Genomic DNA, 21,457 nt, shown 5'->3' with positions numbered 1-21,457 from the left:
CACTTCACACCAGAGTCATCTCGGAAAAGAAATACCTCGTGCTTCCCCTCTGCACCCGAGGGCAGGCCGTCACAAGTCCCGGGGAGTCAAACCTTCTTGTTTCTGGAGGGTGGGCAGCCAGGAGACTAGTCTATCTACAACTGATACTTGGGCTTCTCAGTCGGCCATTGTGACAACAGAGACTCCAGAGAGAGAGCTCTCCCTCAGCTCTGCGATCAGTTAATACAGGCTTTCACCTGCTCAGGGTAAGAAACAATGGCTGGGAGGAAAGTGAGAGCCAAACAGATTTAGCAAGGCAACTTCCCTTTGCCCATATTTGCTAGGCATTTCTAACACGGGACAGAATCACTACAACCCCCACCCCATTAGTAACTCCTGCATTGGAAATCAGTGAGAAGCCGTTTAAAAACACAACACCCAAACCAGTAAAATAAAAATGGAAACGTACAACTACTTTTGACCCAAAAATCCATTTTCCATAAAAACACCAACTCTCTTGAAAAAGAACGAGGTTACGAATATATGACAACTGCCGAGGCCTGGTGGCGGCTGCTCTCTCAGATGGGCTTCTGAGGCGGCGGAAGTTCAGGAACCTGCATGTCTGCCCTATTGCACGTCTCACCCTATCCCTGCTTGGTGATCATCCCGGGGGGGGGGGGGGGGCAAACAGCACAAATGCTCATTGGGGCTCTTGGCTTGACCACGGGAATGACCTCTATCACGTAGGTCAGAGTCAGTGGGGGCAGGGCTAAGGTTACCAACTGAGTAACCTCTGGACAGACACTGGGCTGAACCACCCACACCCTCCTTTCTCGTGTCCCTGACCCAACACATGGTGTGACTGACGTGAACAGTGCTCTCCACCTCGCAGTCCTTGGTAACGCCACTCCACTCATTTGTCATGATTGAGTTATCTCGTTATCCAACACAGGTAAAAATGTCTGACAGGCATTAGTCTATAACCAGCCAAATTCCTAGATCCCACAGAGCGGCAGCTCTCCACCTGTGGGTCACAACCCCTGGGGGGGTCATATGACCTTTTCACGGGGGTTGCATATCAGATATTTACATTACGATTTATAACAAAAAAACAATTACAGTTATGAAGTAGCAACAAAAATAATCATGTTTGGGTCACCACGACACGAGGAACTGTATTAAAGGGTCACAGCGTTAGGAAGGCCAAGAATCACTGCCACAGACAAGGAATTCAGAAAGCCAGGTTCCCCTCTCTACATTTGACAAATGAAGGACTCTAGAGACAATTTCCTCCAACGCAAACATAAAACTACCTAGGAGGAAACCAGGAAATTTGTACCCTAAAAGCAGATATTATCACTAACCGTTGATTGCAGAAATAAGCTAAAATCTGAGGAATAATAAATAATGCCTCCTAGAACTCAGAACTTCCCCAGGATGCAAACAGAATGACAATACCGCATGAACTGAGAGGTTCAGCTCAGTCAGAAACTTGGGGGTAGCCGTCATGGTCATGTGACTGTGCACCCAGGTCAAGCCATTCTCCTTTGCGGCTGGAGGCGGGTGGATGAGCTTCCAAAGGACGTTGCTGCAACCCTATAAACCATCTGAGTACTTCTGAACACGGTGGTCCATAACCAGCCCACACCCACTGTGGACCAGCAGTCTTACTTCACTGCGGCCTCAGTGAAGCGGTCACTGTACAGGTAATTGGCCACCAGGGTTAACTGCTTCTCTCCTGATGAGCAGAGGAACTCCGGGGAAAAGGAAGCAAGGACAGCCCAGAGCAGTACCCACCTCTGTTCTGATGCATACTGGCTTTCCGGCATCATCTTTGGCATTTGCAGGGGTTGATGTGGTGGCCGGGGGACCACGAACGTTTGCTGCTGTGACCCAGGTTCTGGAAGTGAGTGAGGGGTGGGGGCGGGACCCACTCCTTGAACTGGGCCGGCTCCAGGGGCAAGAGCTGAGGTGGGCAGGGTTGCCTGAGGTGGGGGAAATAGGGAACTCTGATGGGTGGGTGACAGAGGTGTGGTAGGAGGGGTTAATGGCTTGAACCCAGAGGGAGGCTTCCTATCGTAGGCACTGTAAAAAGAAAGAGAGAAGGCTCCATTAAGCTGCAGTCAAGCATTTGCATGGTAACCAGGTCCAGCAGAACACCAGTTTGCAGCCCATTGTTGCCAGGAAGTGACATCATTAACATAGTTAAATCGCTCCAGCCCTGGGGGAATATTTGTACCTCTGAAATGTGACAAGCGCTCTGCGTCAAAGGACGCCTTTAACACTTCTAGTGATTTTTCTCAAAGATAATTTTAGCCTCTGCTTCCGGTTTCCTTTTTCCCTCCTTCTAAAAGAATTCTCTGTGTCTGTGTGTGCAGGGGTGGATGGGTGAGGCTGGGAACTTAGGGGCCTTCTCCAGTCCCCTCTCCAAAATATCCCAGGGTTCCTCAGAACTGGTCAAAATCTTTGTGGAAGGTAACAGCACTTGAATTAAACAAGCCTTCTCGGGTTCCAGGCAGATCTGTGTTTACCTTCTGAGTGCAAAGAATGATTAAAATTAAAGCCTCATTCCTAGGGCCTGGATATTCTTAAGTAAAGGGCACAAGCATGGGGGCTTTTTTGTTTATTCTGATTTGAAGATTATTTCCTTGGTGCTTAAAGTTCACATTAACATATGATAGACAGGAGGAAGTGTAGATTACCTGCCTCACAGATCAAATGGCCCAGGATCCCAGGCTCTTTCCCTAGCTGGTCTTGGTTCCCTGTGGAGCTACAGCCTTTTAATGAAAGTTTTGCCTTTCGTGGATAGCCTTAATGAGGACTGGCTACACCTAGATTACCTGCAAGGCAGGCGTGCTCTGCCCCAGGCGTGCTAGACAAAACCTGGAACTCTGCTCACAGAGCCTCCGTGAGCAGCTCTCCCCGCCCCGCTCGCCTAGCCCCACCGCCCTTCCCTCACCTCCACTTACCAATAGTTGTAGAGGCACTTTTCTCCGTAGTTAGCACCAAGAGCCTGCTCGTGGCTACAGGATGACAACTCAGAGGAGGGGCTATGCAGCTCCCGCTTGATCTTGGTGGGAGGTGGAGCGTGAAGCACCACTGAAATCACAAAAGGAGCCAGGGAGGGACAGAGAGGACAGCAGTCAATAAAGGACCCCTTCTGAGTCAGGCCAGCACCTGGAACTCAAGGTCAAGGACAAAGGCCACACCTGGGTGTGACCTTTTGTTTGAAAACAAAGCAAGTGTGGGTGCCTACCCTTTCACCCAGCACTTAGGCTAGCCAGGGTTGTGTAGTGAGACTTCTCCAAAGAATCCTTTCTCAAAGGCTTCAAATGGCAGCGCTAATACATTTCTTTCTTCCTTTCTTTTTCTGAGACAGGGTTTCTCTGTGTAGCCCTGGTTGTCCTGTCCCACTCTATAGGCCAGGCTAGCCTTGAGCTCAGAGATCTGCCTGCCTCTGCCTCCTGAGTGCTCAGATTAAAAGCATATGCCGCTGCCACCACCTGGCTACAATATATTTCTTATTCAGAATCATCTTTTCAAATTAAAGGATTTTTTTGAAGTCTTTTTCAAGTAATTCTAAGTATTAGTTCTGAATAGGAAGCATTCAGGTTTAGGGGAATTAATGGAATATAGTAACTAAGCGGTCCTCCAGGGAAAGACTAACAACACAGTCTGTGGAGGACTCTGTGCTCACTGTGTCTGCCTGCTCCCAGCCTTTCCCAGCAACCAATCAGGAAGGGTTCATCTCCTTAACAGTGCCTCAGAACGTGGTACCCAGTGATGGTTTGGGCTTGTTTTGTCCCCCCTAAAACTCAGACTGTCTCCCCATGTAATGGCGATGAATGGCAGGGTCTCGATCGCGAGAGCTCCACGTGGAAGGAGCATTGAATGAAGAACTTTCTCCAGGGGTTGAATGAGCAACCACAAGGTCACCCTTCAGTGCACCTAGATAGCTTCTTGCTCTAGTCTCTTCCCATCTACTTCTCTTTCCCTCGGCTTAGCAGGAGAGAGAAAAATTCACCAAATACTTCTCAATTTCCAAAGCCAATAACCAAAATAAACTAGAGATACACATATACATAGTTACACATACATAATTATGTAGTCTTAATAAATTACCCAGTCTGGGTTATTCTGTTAACAGCAACAGAAAAAGGACTAAGACAATGCAAATGGCTTCTCCTGAATCCACAAAGCATGTACAAGTGGCTGGGGCTGTGTTTGGAAGCCCACCACAGATTCCACATGGGTTCTGAGAGGGCAAAGAAATAAGACTTTTCAAACTGAAGGTGATTTATCCACAGAGGCTCCACACTCCTGAGTACAGAAAGCTAAGTTTGCCCTTTCTGTCTTACCCAGCTGCTAAACTACTTCAGAGTGCCCCCCCCCCCCAAGCAGGACGAACCCTAACAAAGAGACTGTATCACAAGGGCTGTTCCTTCCAACAAGGATTTAAATGGCTACCGCCCGCCTAGCTACCTGCTGCTGGGTGTGTGAGGTCACGCTTCTAGGAGGACTACTTAACCACCTCACCAGGAGGCTAACCCACAGTAAGCATTTCCTTGACTCAATGTTGGCTCCTAAAATACTTTCAGGAGTCTGGCTAAGTTCTAGTGATTATACTATGTATAATTATCCTTTTCTTTCTACCGAGACTGAGACAATCAGTTTCTCTCAGAACGACAATTCAGACAACCTGAATCTGACCCCCAGAACACATGGCGGACAGAGAGAAGCAGCTTCTGACATTTGTTCTCCAATCTCTACACAAACGCCACTGAATATGCAATGGCACACACATGCATTAGCACCTACACCCACACGTGTGTGCACTCCCACTGACCCCCATACATGTGTGTACAGCCCCCCCATATAAAGACAAGAAAAGGCTGTCTTGCCAACAGACTGGAGAAGACGGATTTTCATGATTCCTTTCTTACATAATACCAACTGTGTTTTCCCGAATCCATGAAATAAGTTGAGAACTAGTGGATTATATTTAGACATCTAATATTAGAGTCTCTCTCAAGGGTTTCTGATGGTGACATCATAGCAGTCAAGAGTCAATTGCTATCAAATGTTTTCAACCCCCCCCCCCCCCAAAAGCAGCTAGGCTTCTCTGTTTGTGTTTTGTTAATAAATGAGAAACTTTGGCGGCCATAAGGATGGCCCCTCGGTCACAGCCTCTTTTCTTTTTCTTATTACTTTCCTGCTGTCAAAATTTCTGGTTAAAAAAATAATAACTGGAACAGTCTCAATACTCCAATTTAAAGAAAAATTATGTGTAGCCTTCAAAGTCTAACTTTGTCTAAAATTGCCATTTATAATCAGTTTTTACCTAAATTTAGAAATGATTGTGGCAATGTTAAATGTCCTCATTTCAAGTTTTAGAAATAGCTTCATTTTTACAATATTTTAAAGTTAAAAATTTTTTATTTTATTAACTAAAATATTCTATTAAAATAGTTAAAAATTTTAAATATTTTAAAATTACCACTTCTCCTGACAAGGCAAACTCTAGACTGCAAACCAAAGCTTCCCAGAGAGAAAACTTCATTATAATGTCAGAAAATTCACAAGCCATTTCAAAAGGCAATCTAATGCTGCTTGCTGGCTCCACCTCAGTCAATGTCTCCCACGATCAGGCTCTCAAGGAGTGGAAGCTCACGTTTTCTACCAGAAAGAGAGCAATCAGGAAATTCGGAATTGCTGTGAGGACGGTGCTAGGCTCCTACATTCCCAGTACTCAGGAGGGGGAGGATCCGAAGTTTGTGGCCAGGCTGGACGTGGTAAAGCCTCTCAAAACAAACAAACAGACAAAACCTCCCAAACTATCTCCCTTGCACGATTTATAAATTGACTCTATCACCAACCACTTTTTTTTTTTTTTTCTTTTTTGGGGTTTTCGAGACAGGGTTTTTCTGTAGTTTTGGAGCCTGTCCTGGAACTAGCTCTTGTAGACCAGGCTGGCCTCGAACTCACAGAGATCTGCCTGCCTCTGCCTCCCGAGTGCTGGGATTAAAGGCTTGCGCCACCACCGCCTGGCCTCACCAACCACTTTTAATGCTGAAGGCAGAGTCCACATTTACTCGTTAATTCTAGCTACGATTTAGCCATAACTACCCCCTCCCCTCATATCAATCATCTTGAGAGAAAAGGCATGGCAGAAAAACAAGTCATGTTTCACAAACCCATGTTGACAGCAGAGCTAGGGAGGCCTGACAGCAATGAGAGGGCCCAATTCCTCAAATTCTGTTGGATGAGGGCTGTGGGCGGAGCCTACTTGCAGCAGGTGCCAGTGGAGGGGGCGGGGAGGGGGGGGGAGAGACACTTAAGTCAGGAGTTCCAAAGAGGACGAATGTTCTAAGCTTGTGTTTTCTTCATCTGAATATCGCTGTGGAATAACCTTTCTGTACACTGAGAAGACATGTCACTCGGACTGGTTTAATAAAAAGCTAACCGGCCAGTAGCTAGGTAGATTTCTTGGGCAGAGAGGACACTGGGAAGAAGAAGGGCGGAGTCTCCAGGAGAGAGCAAGCAGTATGAACACTATGGAGATGAGGTAATAAAGCCACGAGGTAGAAAGTAAGTTAATAGAAATGGGTTAAGTTATAAGAGTTAGTTAGAAACAAGCCTAAGCTATAGGACAAGCTTTTGTTTTGTTTTGTTTTTTGTTTTCTTCGAGACAGGGTTTCTCTGTAGCTTTGGAGCCTGGCCTGGAGCTAGCTCTTGCAGACCAGGCTGGTCTCGAACTCACAGAGATCCGCCTGCCTCTGCCTCCCGAGTGCTGGGATTAAAGGTGTGTGCCATCACCGCCCAGCCTAAGCTTTTATAATCAATAATAAGTGTGGTTATTTGGGAGCTGCTAGCGGGACTGAAACTTGCGCCTATGCAAAGCTACTTTGAGAGTGAGGGAAATGACACAGAACTCTAATAGAGCCATATAAAATTGCATAATTTTATTCAGCACTTCAAAAACATTCAGCGCTCGCGTCTTCAAAGTGGACTTACTAACGGATGTCTAGCTGTAAAGGATGGAACTGGATTAAATGGAAGGGCCATGAACTTCCCAGAAGTCTGCAATGTTCAAAATGTAGGCTATTTGAGCTGATAAACATCTCTAATTAGAAACCTTGGTGCTCAACGGGAGATGGACCCACAAAGTGAGCTGCCTCCAGGATGGTACCGCCTTCACTCTCGGGAGCTTTCACTCCAGTACTGACCATGTGAGCGTGAGTGAAACAGCAAGGCCTCGTGGCACACACACACTAGAGATTTGATGTTTTAGCCTTCAGCTCACAGAGTAGTTGAGAGACTGCCTGGGGCCTCGGTCTACTTCCTTCAATCCCCTACACATAGGACCCCTGAGGCCCACAGGACTTGAAGGACTTGTCCGTCTTAGCTCCGCTGTGTGTAGAGGACACCAAGAGCTCCCTGCTGTCACTCTCTCAGCCTTCTATGGCATGCTCAGAAACAGAAGACACTCCATCACCTACTCTGTCCATTAGAAAGAAAGAGAGGACATGAACTCCCCCCCACACCTAAAACAATAAAAGTATCACATTATTCCAGGCTGAAAGTATTTGTGTGTGTGTGTGTGCGTGTGTGTGTGTGTGTGTGTGTGTGTGTGTGTGTGTGTGGAGACTGGAGGAAGGGCATTAAGGTATCCTGCTCAATCTTATTTCTCTGAGGTTCTCTGAGACAGGATCGCCAGAGTGGCTAGAGCTAGGCTGTAAGCCCCAGCAATTCTCCTGTCTCTAACCTCCGCCCTACCCTCCGCACAGTACACGACACTGGGGTTCGAGGCACACACAGTGAACACTGAAGTTCCAGGCACGCCCACAGTCACACCTGGCTTTCACTCTCCTGTCCTCACTCCCTCAGCATTTGAGGTTATAGGCACGCGCAGTCACACCTGTTTTTTGACCTGGGTGCTGGAATTTTGAACTTAGGATCCTCATGTTTGGTCAGCAAATGCTCTTAGCTGCTGAGCCATCTCCCCACTCCCAAAAGTACTCCTGAACAAAGGAAAATGGACAAGAACCAATAATTCTGGAAAAGAACAAAGGAGACAGATCGCAAAAGAGGCAACCAGGCAGACACCCCCCTTCGCACTCCCTACGTGCCAGATGCCATGGTTTACTTTATTCCATAAAGTCTTTCCAACCTAATGGAAACATTATTTGCACTTTTGCCATTTACAGATGGAGGGGAAAAAAGGAAAGGTCTCTCAATTAGTATGTTGCCAGGATTTCTGCCCAAGCAGTTCTTAGGTATCTTATTACAGTCTCCCAGAGGTAATAAGAGAAAAAAGTCTAGTTAGAAAAGTTGATGGAGCTGGGCATAGTGGCTCAGGTGTGTAATACCAGAACCTGGGAGGTAGAAGCAGGAAGAGCAGGAGTTCAAAGTCATCCTCAGTCCTGGAGCAGCTTTGAGACCAGCCCGGGGCCATAGGAAACCACGTCTCAAAAACAAAAACAAAGCAAAACAAAAACCTACAAAGATTGTAAAGAAAGCCAGCCGTGATTGCAGGCATGGTGGGAGGTGGCTAAAGTCCCTGTACTCAGAGGCTAGAACATAAGCTCAAGGTTACCATGGGCTGCAAAGCAAGAGCCTATTTCCGGGAGGCAGTTTTAAAAAGTAGCTTAAGAGATGGGAAAGAAAGTCCAATCAGAAAACGCATAAAAAATTTTTTAGCCAAATCAGGTGGCGGTGGCCTCATGTTTACCACGCATTTTCCAGACGGGGCACACCTGGCACCCAATCCACCCAGGAACAGACACCTTGCCCTCCTCTACCACACAGATGTCCGGAATCCTCCTTCACTCCCACTGGCTGCTAATCTTCCCCACGCCTACAGTCTTCATGCTTTGCAATCCATGCCTTCTGTTCGCGTGTTCCACCTACAAGGTCTCATTCCCCTTCTACAGTCCAGTTGGCCAAAGCCTTCTGCTCGTTCAGACAGCTGCCAACACACCAGAAGACCTGTATCCTGTCCCATCCTCTCTTAAACCACCTCTGCGGCAAGAACATTGAGTCCTCTTCAGGTTCCTACTTGACCACAACTCTATAGGCCCAAATACAGATTAAAAAAAAAAAAAAAGAAAATTAAGACAGTAACATTTATAATTAAGCCCACATCTAGGCATATATTACCAAGTACAGCACTGTCTCAGAGCCCACTATAATACCATTTTAAATTTAGATACTGTGTTTATCTATCCAACTCAACCCCAAAGCTTTTTATCACATCAGACTAGGAAACTCCTCACGTGGGGCACAGGAACAATCCACAAACCAGCTGGTCCTCAACAATGGAGGAAAGGAAAACAACCAAAACCATACACACAGAGGGATCAGAAAAAACTGAACTGCCATTCTTCAGATGGGCTGGATGGGCACAAAGAAAACATAAATACTCTTACAAAAAATAAAAATGAATAGGCTCAACTGGCATTGTCATTTGTTACAAGGTCCATATAAAAAAGAACCATCTACAGCTGTAACCAAGGCAATATGAAATAAGAAAATATATTTACAGGGCTGGAGAGGAAGAGAGGCGATTCTGTTGTTAAGAGCACATGGTCCTCTTGCAGAGGACTTGGGTCTGATTTCCAGCACCCTCATGGTGGTTCACAAACTTCTGTAATTCCAGCTTCTGGGATCCAATACCCTCTTCTGACCTCCAAGGACACCAATGCATGGTACTCATACATACATGCAGTCAAAACATGCAGGAATAGTCTTTCTGTACACTATGAAGATGTGTTGCTATCATTGGTTTAATAAAGAGCTAAACGGCCAATCCCTAGGCAGGGAGAGGTTAGGTGGGACCTGCAGACAGGGAGAGAGTGGAGGAATGAAGAAGGGTGGAATCTCGAGGAGAAGATGAGCATCTCATATGAGTAAAGGTTCTGAGCCATGTGGTTAAAGATACATAAGAAATATGAGTTAATTTAAGATGTAAGAGCTAGTTAGTAATAAGCCTAAGCTACTGGCCAAGCATTTTTAATTAATAAGTCTCTGTGGTTATTTGGGAGCTGACTGGCAGGACAGAAAATCCCACCTACAAAAACATACATAAAAATGAATAAATTAAATAAAAGTCAAGTACATTTAGGGCCAGTGAAGAGGATCAGTGAGTACCTGCCAACAAGCTCAAAAAATTCAATTTGATCCAAGAGCCATATGATAGGAGAGATCCAATTTCCAAAAGTTGCCACCTGATGGCCACATGTATGTTGTGGCATGTGCCACCTATAATGTTTATGCACAAGAGGGATTTTGGCAGGAAGGAGCCAAGAGACCCCACGGAGGGCAAAAGACAAATACGCCATGCAGACAGAGCTTAAGTAGGGAGTATATTGAAGAAAGGGAAAGGAAAGGGGGGCGCATAGAACAGGACAGACAGACTCATGCCTACCTCTTCAGAACAGCAAGAAAGAGTGGGAATGGGCTGAGCCTGTCTCTTAAAAAGAGGCATTTTGTGCGTACAGAGTAACGTAGCAGGCCTATAGGACCCTGGGCTGGCCAGGGTACTACCTGAGTACATCCTGTCAGGTGACAGGCTAGTATAATGCCTGAATCCTAACACCCCCCCCCCAAACAATTAAAATGCAATGGAAATTTTAATAGCAACAAAAATAACAATGACCTAAAACAACCTAATAAAAGATTCCCATAAAGCACTAGCAAAAATTAAAGACAATAAACAGAAGGATGTATCATGGACTGAAAATCTTTGTAGAGACATCAGTTCTCTTCAGATTTATTTATGGGTTCAACGTTACACTGAACAAAACCTCAGCACCGTGCAGATGTTAGAACTGAGTAAATCACATTTATTCAGAGATGGACCTCACAGATATGCTAAACAAAACAAGCAAGGCACTGACACAGGGAGTCACCCTGTATCAATCTACATACAAAACCTTTTCAGAGACCAACCTAACCTGCGGTGCTCAATGTCTGAAAGGAGACACAGGTCACACAGCTAACAATCATAAGGAGTTAGGAGGTGGCTTGCTTCTCAGCTGTATTACCAGAAAGAGCAGAGAGACTTCTCCATTTAGGAATAAGAAGACTGGAAATTTATTTCAGGCATTCTACACACAGACAGACACACACACTTTCTGACGATTTCATACATACATACAATGCATCTTGATCATTAACTGCCAACGTGAACTGCCCCCACCTCCTCCCACTACCCCAGACCACCCCATAACACGTGCCTCTTATACTCTCATGTTCTGTTTTTATAATAGTCCACTGAATCCATTAGTGCTTCTGGTGTGAGGGGTTGTACGCTACCAGTAGGTATACCTATAAGAAGGTCTCTCCCCACCCCCACAGCCATCACGGCCCACAGATTCTCAGCGGGCAGTGAGGGCTGGTGAGTCAGAATTACTGACTGGCTGGATCTCATGCACATCTTAGGCGGATATCCAAAGCCGCTGTGGCGTCCTGAATGCAGCAGCCACACGTGATGTCACCGTCATCACCTCTACACACTCTGCGTTGGCTGCAGCAGCACCAGGGAATGGTGGAGACGCAGGCTACAGTCTGCTCTGGAAGAGGAGCTAAGGAGACAGACTTTATCACTGAAGGGGATATTTGGAAAAGGAGGGATCTAAGATTTCCCAAGCCCAATAAGAGGCATGTTCAGATGTGCAGCGGGGCTGAGGGGCCACTCTGTCTGATAACTGCCTCAAAAATTAAAAGCCAGAAACATTACCAACTATAATTAGGAGGCACAAGTTTCAAGAGTGGAAATGAAAGAAATACAGGGAACCGCACCATGTTCATGGCTAATACAGCTAACTTCTATAAAAACTCTCAAATTTAATATAGTGAAACCAATTATTAGATGAGCTGTGCTAAATTTTTAAAAATGTATTTGATTTATTATGCATGTGTGGTCCCTCTGCATGCGTACACTCAGCATCACCTGTGGGGAAGCTAGAGATGGATACTGGGGATTCTGCTCTGTTATTCTCTGCCTTATTCCTTCGAGATAGGCTCTCTTGTTGAATCTGGAACTAGACTGGCAGTCGACAAGTCCCAGTTACCCCGTCTCCAGTCCCTCAGCACTGGGGTTACAGGCACGCACAGTCACACCCGGCTTTGCCTGGGTGCTAGAGATTTGAACTCAGGTCCCATGCCTGCACAGCAAACTGAGCAATGCCCTCAGCCTTGTGCTAAAATCTGCGGCGAGTTTCCCCAAAGATCTCTCCTCAAGCACGCGCAAGCTCTTTCGATAAAAGGCTTCTCGACATCAGATGCTATTCTTTTAAGCTCAACGCGATAGCGCCGAGTGCAAAGTGAAAGGCTCAACAGGGTAGGAGATTTCCGAGACCAGCATCTTCACAAGCTGTTCTCACGTCTACACATTCTTTTTAAATAGACCCTCAAAGTGGGTCAGCAACTAGAAAGCAACTGAAAACCCTCTAAGGTGGCCCACACCCGCAACCCTGGCGCTAGGGAGACAGCAGGATCACGAACTTGAGGCCAGCCTGGGGTACATAGCCAGACCCTGTCACTAAAAAATGCGGTGTTATGGGGGAAACTATAGGCGGAGTAGGGAGGACCAGACTGGGATGCTGAGACCCCGGGCCTCAGAACAAAATAGAGAAATAAACGAATCGGGGAGAGTGTGACAGATTAAATAGTCATATGAAGCACACACACAAATGACTCTTAATTCTAAATCAGAAGCAATGTCAGTATTAACCATAAGAAAAATCCGTGGGGACAGCTGGAGAGTTCAGAATAGGACATTACTTTCCTTGGACTACAGGGAAGAACTGCCCCAGCTTTCGGAAATGTACACTACAGTATTTGGAGGTGAAACGACAGTTTTTACAGCCTGCTTCTAGATGATTCAATGAGAAAAGAGAGAGAAGAACATGCAATGGAACAAACGTATAAATCTAGTGATCTGTTTTCAAAGAAGGGGACAGAATGGATCTTTCATCTGCGGTTGACTGACAGGTCAAAAGTTAAGAACTTTGAACCTGGAGACAGGGAGAAGGCTCAGTAGGTACAATGCTTGCTGTACCAGCGAGGACCTGAGTTCAGATCCCCAGCACCCACCAGAAGGCCAGGCGTGGCAGTACCCACCTGCAATCCCAGCTCTAGCCAGCTGATGAGGTCCAGCTTCTTCAGTGAGAGACCCTGTCTCGAGAAAAATAAATAAATAAGGAAAGACAGCTCCCGCTGAACTCTTTCTCACCACTGTATGCGTGGGCCTGCACACATATTCACACCTGAACCTACACGGGGTGGGAGTGGAGGTGGCGGTTGGGGGGTAGAGTCATAAAAAACCTTGAAGCCCATGCATTTACATATGAAGAAAGCCAACCTTGGCCTGTTACCAAACCAGAAGGAGAAGATAACCTTGGGAATCTGAGAACAAATGCTGAGTGCACCTTAATGCTTAAGACTGTGCTTCTCAAATATTTTGTTGGCTCTGACCCACTTAGAAAAAATAAGAAAAAACCTCCTCGAGAGGGCAAGAAGCAAACGGCCACTGTCACCACTACTCTCGGCAGCCCTGCCGCAGAGTAGAGAATGACTGAAATAAAACCTATCCGTAATTTCATACACATATGGAACCACACAGAGCAGGAACTAAAGCATATGTCCCACTCAGAACCTCAAGCACTCACTCTTGGGGGCAGGGAAAAGAGAGAATTTCCTCCCCTTTTGAATATATATATATACACAAAACAGACTTTCACCATCACCAGACCAGCTGGACAACTCATTAGATTCATGTCCACAGTTCTCAAGGGAGCACGAAGCAGCCATCAACAGCCTGTGACAATTAAAAAGACTCTGAAAATTTTAAATCTCCCCCTTGAAGGTCTCCTATTCCAATCTCCTTCCAAGTAGCTGCCTTGACTCCCCACTTCTGCCCATAAAGTCTGAACAGGGCCAGGGCCAGGAGAAGAGCAAAGAGGAGGAGCTTTGGGCTTAAGCATTTCTGAGGACTCTGGTTAGCCCACCCTAATGCAACAGGCTGGGGGAATCAGAAAAAGATATAAAGCCAAAGATCTAAACTGGATTTTAAAACAATGGATGGCCAGATGGTGGTGGCACAGGCCTTTAATCCCAGCAATCAAGAGGTAGAGGCAGGTGGACCTCTGTGCATCTACAAAGCAAGTTCCAGGACAGCTAGGGTTGTTCCACAGAGAAATCTTGTCTCGAAAAACCAAATAAATAAGTAAACAAATAAATAAATAAAGCAAAAACAGAAACAGAAGTATGCTGAGCTGAGCATGGTGGTTTGTACCTGTAACTCCAGAATGAGGGAGGCCAAGGCAAGAAAGTTAAAGTGCAAACTGGGGACAGCCAGGGCTATACAGCAAGTTCCCGGCTAGGCAGTTCTACGATGTGAGAGTCTGTCTCACACACCCTCAAAGCAAAAAAATACGCATGCCAGCTTAGGAAGTACTTACAACAGAGGAAACACGGGATGGCAGTAGGATCCTGGTATGGCACCAAGGCTTGCCATACAATAGGAGACAGAATGATCCCCTGGTACAGTCAGCACCGGGGTGGGTATATGTCACATAGGGGCTGAAGTTTCAGGGAGGTTCAGTGTGCAGTCTTAAACTACAAGGACGGACAGATTTGTCCGAGGCAAAAGTCTTACACGAAGAAAAGCCTAGATTCTGCTCTGGGATAGAACTGGCGATTTGTGTGCACTGGGGAAGGCTGCCTCAGGACCGGCAGTATTATTCAGGAACTTAGACTGGTGATCAACCATGGTGGTATGAGGGGTTTAGCATTGCTTATTACTGGATATCCATATTCTCTATATGCTTCTCTCCCTCTCCATTTTCCTCTTATTCCCAAATAGTCTCACTATATAGTCTTGGTTGGCCTTTAATTCTTTATACAGATAAGGCTGGCCTCAAATTTTCTGGGATCCTCCTGCATCTGCCCCCTCAATGCTGAGATGATGGGTATCTGCCACCATGGCCAGATGGGTTATTTGTCTTGTATGTCATTTCAGCGAGGATCACAGGACTGTCACCCTGGTACTAGGGTTTAGGAAAAAGCAGAATTCATCAATGAACACCTACAGAAGACCTTGTCATACAGCCAGCACCACCCTCTGTACAATAACTAACTTAACGGCTGAAGGAGAAACCACTAAAGCTGGCTCCCAGAACATTTGACTTCGGGAGTCAGGTCTCTCTGTTGCAGTCAGCACAATCAGCTCCAGCAATTAGTATATGGAGGAAAAAAAAACAAAAACAAAAACATTGGGATTCAGACCTAGAAACAAGGTAATAGAATCACCTAAAGAAAGGTTTTGACAGAGAAGTGAATCTGGGGGAGGGAGGAAGTGGGGGGAAGGGACTGGGAGGAGAGGAGTGAGAAGAGATCGCTGTGGGGATGTAATATATGAGAGAAGAAAAATAATTAATTAAAAAAAGTCAGCAGGGCTTTAAATGTAAAGCCACAACATGGACTATGGGAAAAGGGAGCAAACAGGGCCTAGGCTATGCGGGCATAGGACCCACTGAAGAATGAGGGTCACAGTTTTGAACATCAAGCTAACTGGATGTCAGGCTGTGGGAAATAACCAAAAGCAGCAGAGGCGGATCTTGCTACAGCAGGAACTAACTGACTAGAACCTTTGTGGGCACTACTTTTGGGGTATAAGCCCAGGGATGTTAGTGAACTACCTAAAAATGCTAGGCACCCTGAAAGACTGTGGGGATGTGGGAACAAGGGCAGTTACTCTGATCTAAGTGGGATGGCAGAGATAGATACACAATTGTCAGGACAGTGGAAGACTGGCTTCGAGTTCTGAAAATGGACACCCAGGGTCTCCACATGCAAGACTTAGAATTCTGAAGAAGGAAATTGAGCTGATCAAAGAACTGAACTCTGAAATTTTGACAGTTCCATGAAGCTGCCTGGGGTAGGGTCTCTCTCCCAAGACACAGGAATTAACAGTTCATTGGCTTTACTCCACTTTGCTCAATAGTCAACTGAAACCACAGATAGGCTAAGACAAAGACACCACGCTGTGTAAACCTTCCTCTTGAGGTCTGTTTATCTCTGATCAGCTTAGATTTAGGTAGTGGACTCCAGGCACCAACACAGCAGGTGCTAAGCTGTGGGGATGCACACTGTTGGGCTTTGCAGGGCATGCTTCCTCTGGGGACATGCTAGAGGGTATGGAGTTAGTTTTCCCTGACAAGGGCGCACCTGGGCTGGGGACAGCATTTCTAACTTCAGCTTGTGTGGAAGTCATGTTATACTATTTTATCGTCTTACTGCTCCCGGAAGTATGACAATAGCAAGAGGCACGAGACAGATTCAACAGAGAACACTTGTCTAGTTTTGAAGGTGCCTTAGCACATGGGGTGATGCCAGCCTTGGAGGCTCTGGGTTAGAGTGCCATTTAGCTTCCAGAACAACCATCCGGCTATGACCAAAGCAGGGTAAGATGAAAATGGGGCTTTACAGTCCCAAGGCAATTTCAATTTCTTTATGGGCAGGGACATTGACATGACAGGGGCTTTAGATGTGTGCTGGTACATTCTAGGAACTATAATGTTTATTTTAGCTCTTAACGAGATATAAACGGGGGGGGGGGGGGGGGGGGGGGGGGGAGGAGCAGTTTAGAGGTTTGTTCCTGGTAGGTTCAGCTCACTAATGCTGGCTGGAAAGCACTTGACATCCCATAATTAAATCATCAAACCCAGAAGGTAAAAAAGTTAAAGCTGCCCATGAAAGTAAATTTAGGAGACTTCTGTGTGATGTGCGACCCATCAGAAGGGAGAGTACGACAGACCAGGGAAACCGTGGTGGCTCCAGGAAAGACTTCCTAGCAAGGCCAAGGACACAATAACTCTTTGGTGTTCTGAGGATCACACAGAGAGGAAAAGCCTCGCTGGGAAGAACAACAATGGTCCTCAAAGCTCCCTACCTCATCTGCAACATGAGACTGGCAGCTGCCACCAAGGGAGTCAGTGGGTTGTACCTACAGACACACAGGCTGGCCTATTTCAGACCTTTATTCAAAGCTCTTCAAAGGGAAGGGCGTGGTGGCATATATCTGTCGTCCCACTATAAAGGATGTTGGGACAGGAGGATTGCTTGAGTTTCTTACTTCTAGAGCAGCCTGGAGACTCCATTTGAGGAAAAAACAAAAATCTCGCAGTGTTGGCTAAGCTACAACTCAGTGATACAGGACTTGCCTGGCATGTGTGAGACACTGGGTTCAATGGGTGCAGCACAGTCTTGTCTGTGGTCATCTATTAGAGGTTGCCATGGATCTGGAAACACGGGCTTTATCCTTTCTTTGACTCTATCAATACTAACAACAATGATGGTGGCTTTCAAAGAAAGCCTAGTTCAAATGGAAAGATTAACCAAAGTCCCCTGTTGTGAATCATCTTTTGTACACTGTGCAGATAGATGTGTTGCTCTTATTAAAGGGCTAAGTGGCCAATGGCTAGGCAGGAAGAGGTTGGGCAGGACTTGCGGACAGGGAGAGAGCTTGGGGATAAAAGGAGGAGGGTTATTAGGAGACTCAGGGAGAAGCAAGATGAGCCTGCCTTACTGAGGAAAGGTACCAAGCACATGGTAGAATGCAGATGAGAAATGTGGGTTAATTTAAGTTGTAAAGAGTTATTAGTTTAACAAGATTCAAGCCTCTGTATGGTTATTTGGGAGTTGGCAGGTGGGACAGAAAATTCTGCCGACAAGCCCCTCCTCTTCCCAAAGTTGCAAAGTTGGTCTCAGGAGTGAGAGGAGCCCACCGTAGGCATAGGTACCAGATCAGACACCTCTTGCCTCAGACCTCAAGCTACGAATTGTCTACCAGTCTAACTCTGAACAGCTGCCTCTGGCTCTATATCAAATTGCATCACTTATAATTACAAACAGAAAACCGGTTATCAAATAAGGAAGGAAACTGGGTGACAAGGACTACAGCTGCCAAAGCCAATGATAGCACTTTTTTTTTTTGAACCCAGGTGTATTAGTTTCAGATTCTCCCCTTCATCACCACACTTCAGCATCGTTCTCAAAGCAGCCCAGAGCTGTGCAGTACCTGCCCTTCAAAGGATGTGTCTATGTATGCCAACAAGGCAAGCCTGGTGCTTTGGCATTCTAAGAGAGGGACTCTGGGGACCTCAAGTCCAAAGGTTAGAACTGAAGGCGGAAACGGAGTAGAACACAGACCTAGACTGAGGGGATCATGCTATGGGTCTCTTACTCTGGGGGCTGGAGAGAAGGCTCAGAGGCTGAGTGTTCTTCCAAATAATCTAAATGTGGTTCCCAGCACCTAAGTCAAGCAGCTCACGGCCTCTTGTCCCTTTAGCTCCAGGGGATCCCATGCTTCTTTTGGTCTCTATGTTTATATACATATACACATACATACATATATATGTACGTACACACACACACACACACACACACACACACACACACACACACACCCCAGAGGGCTTTAATTGTCCAAGGAAAGGGCTTGCCCACCTGCACAGAGCCAACTCCAAGGAAAGCCAAGGCAAGCTTCTGGACCAAAAACAGCCCAGTCACCCAGTTAGAGTCTTTGCAGAGTTACAATGTAACTGATCAGTTTGATCTGAGTGCCCTGCAGACTGTTTTACTACTTCCCTTCAGCCACCATGCCTAGGACATTAATATTCAACCTCTGCCAGTACAACAGAAAAAGAGGCCTGAAGAGTGTCGTGCGCTCCAGGCTCTACTGTGGCCGGATGGGAGACAGCAGGGTGGCCGTACTGACCACGGCAAGCCTGGCTGTGAAGTTAGTCACAGAGTATTATTGTGAGGGAGTGGAGCTGGGGGAGGGGGTGCTCAAAGTGAACCTTTAGCTAAGCATCACTGTCTAGATAACTTTCTCTCATCTAAACTGACACAGAGGAAACTTTAGGAATATTAAAACCAGGCTATGTAGAGAGACCCTGTCTCAATAAAACAAACAAACAAAAACAAAAGGAACATTAGAAGCATTTGAAATGCATTAAGGCCTGTACAAGTCTTCAGCTTTGCATTTAAAATTCGCCTTTCTAGTTTGACAGGAGGAAGTCCAAACTTTAGCAAAGTGGCCTCTCCCTAGAGCTATTTCTTTGTGTCACCTGCCACCTTTCCCTACAGGCAGGGCATCTGGGCACCTATGCTTGGCCCCGCTTCTCCAACATATGCAGATTTCCCTGGAGGGACAGAAGCAGCTGCTCAACCTAGGCCACCAACGAACATGTCACTACATGCATTCAAAAGAGCGAACAGAAGAAAAGAAACAGCCCGAATTCACTTTTTTTCCTAAGGTCATCATTGGAACATAGGCTGGCTTTGGGATCCTTTGTTGAGTTACTTCCTACTGTTTGGAGACCAGCACTGGGAGGTAGGGTGGGGAGAGAACAGAAGGTACCATGCTCGGAAGGTACCCTGCTCGTGTGCTGAGTACATGACCAGGTTCCTCTGACCTTGCAGAGCATGGGTCCATGCCTGAGGAACGTACCAAAAAACACTACAGGACTTTTCCACTGTTGGAAGCACTTGGAGACTAAAGGATTTCTCAATGTGAACAGGAATGGAAAATGGGAAGTAGGGATTAAGATTAATATTCATAAAAATAAGGACGCTCAGCATCTTCACAGAAGTAAAATTCTATGGCTGCTGAGGCAGGAAAGGGATGACAAAGGACCCGAGGACAATAGGAAAATGTCAGGGTATTCAGGTGACACAGGGTGATTGTCTCTATTCAAGTGTTTCCCATTAAGATTCAGATTAGGAAATCTGGGCAGGCTCCAGAATCTGGCCTTCACTACGGGTGGGTGGCTGTGTACAAGAGACACCCATGTTGTAGAGTATTTGTTTACACTATGAAGATATGTCTTTGCCAAGGCACCTTCGGGTTCATTGGCTGAGTGGCCAAATGCTAGGCAGGAAGAGGTTAGGTGGGACTTCCAGAAAGAGAGGACTCTGGGAAGAAGAAAGGAGAAGTCGCCCGGCACATGGAGAGGAAATGAGAGGAACAAGATGGAAGAGAAGTAATGCCACTTGACAGAACAGATGAACATAAATGGGTTAACTTCATTTTAGGAGCTAGCTAGGAACAATCCATGTCATTATTTGGGAGCTGGCTGGCGGGACAGAAGGACTCTGTACCCATCTACCCCCTCTGGTATATACACGTGACTCCTGGGAATTGCTCTTCAGACCACTTCCAGACCTGCAGCTGAAATGTGGATGTCCTAAGCCTGGAGGGGACAGTGAGTGCGTGCCCAGGGTGGGAGTGGGGGGCATCACCAGCCTCCTAACAGCAGACACCTAGAGCCACCTCTAGACAGGTTAACTCTGGCAAAGGACAATCTACTAAGGTCTATTCTCCTAGGAAAAGGGGGTTAAGGGGAGGCACCCTTGCAAGGTCAAGTGCCAGAGAAATATTTCGGATAAAAAAGTCTTATGACAAAACATAAACAACTTTATTTTGGTCATGAGGACGAAAGACAAATTTTAAAATCCTGCGGAAACGACACCCACCGTTAACTGGTTAAGCTTCGCCCTTTAACTGTGACATTCAGTGCTAACCTAGCCTAGCTCGCTGGAGGAGCTGGCTGTTAGCCAAGATGCTGGAGGATACTGAAGGGTGTATCCTATTGAGCTGGGTACCCCTAAATCCGAGCACTTCCTGCATGAGGAGGTTCCTCTGGCTCTGGAGTTGTTCCAAGGCGGAGTTCTTTTTGGTACTCCCCGGGTATTTAATTGGAGAGGACCAACCCTTTCATTGGTGTTCAGGAAGTGGCAAAGCCACAGTGAGGGTGGCTTGTAACTAAATCCTGAAGTCTGGGAAACATCATTTTAAAGTGACGCTTTCTGAGCCTAGACGAAAATTAACAAAAGAGAGGCCAAGGGGTAGACAGTTTTACTGGCCCCTATGAAAGCCTAAAAACAAGAAACGTCCGCCTTGGCCTTGCAAATATTGATCCTGCAGACCTGGGAAAAAGGGCAGAGTATGGGAGAGGGCAGCCATCTTCGAGAGAGAAGTAACGCCATAGCCACAGAGGAAGTAAAGGGCTGACATCCTCAGACCAGGTGTCTCTGGAGAAAGTAGCCTGCCCTGGCCTCCACCACTTTAGACTACTGCCCTAGAAAACAGAAGGCAGAGCAAGGAGGGAGGACTCCATCCTTCTCAGACCCTCTGTAACTTGCCCTCAGCCCAGAACAGCTGCCTGGTAGCGAGAGAGTTAAAAGACAGCCCTTAAAAGAAAACGCATACCCCATTAAGCTCAGGCTTGGAGAGCAGGGAGCAGTTAGCAGGCCAAAGGAAACTAATTCTGGAGGCTCTCCAAGCTGCCAATCACGGGCATATTTCTAACAGTCGCAGCGTTGTTGGAGTTGGTTGTTTTTCCACAGGCTGCACAATGGGGTCTGGTTATTCATTGAAAAAGTCTGCCAGTGGGCCCCGCCCTCCATT

The 21,457-nt window shown here is 46.4% G+C and overlaps 1 protein-coding gene across 3 annotated transcripts in view; it reads right to left on the bottom strand.

Annotated features, from left to right (window-relative positions):
* The window catches only part of Etv5 (ETS variant transcription factor 5), a 63,485-nt gene that overhangs the window by 31,950 nt on the left and 10,078 nt on the right, over positions 1-21,457 (bottom strand). For 2 of the 3 annotated variants that reach the window (XM_050146602.1, XM_050146601.1), the window contains exons 6-8: positions 13,105-13,158; positions 2,949-3,078; positions 1,777-2,064 (exon numbers count right to left, since the gene is read on the bottom strand). In XM_050146602.1, coding sequence (XP_050002559.1) covers positions 1,777-2,064; positions 2,949-3,078; positions 13,105-13,158 — 472 coding nt within the window. The remainder of the gene's footprint in view (positions 1-1,776; positions 2,065-2,948; positions 3,079-13,104; positions 13,159-21,457) is intronic. The other variant, XM_050146603.1, reaches the window with a different exon arrangement.

Source organism: Alexandromys fortis, unplaced genomic scaffold (genome assembly GCF_014885135.2).
Source record: "Alexandromys fortis isolate MF-2015 unplaced genomic scaffold, M_Fortis_MF-2015_v1.1 scaffold_56, whole genome shotgun sequence".
NCBI classification, from domain to species: domain Eukaryota; kingdom Metazoa; phylum Chordata; class Mammalia; order Rodentia; family Cricetidae; genus Alexandromys; species Alexandromys fortis.
Note: the sequence above shows the minus strand (reverse complement) of the source record. Positions and strands in the feature narration are given on the sequence as shown.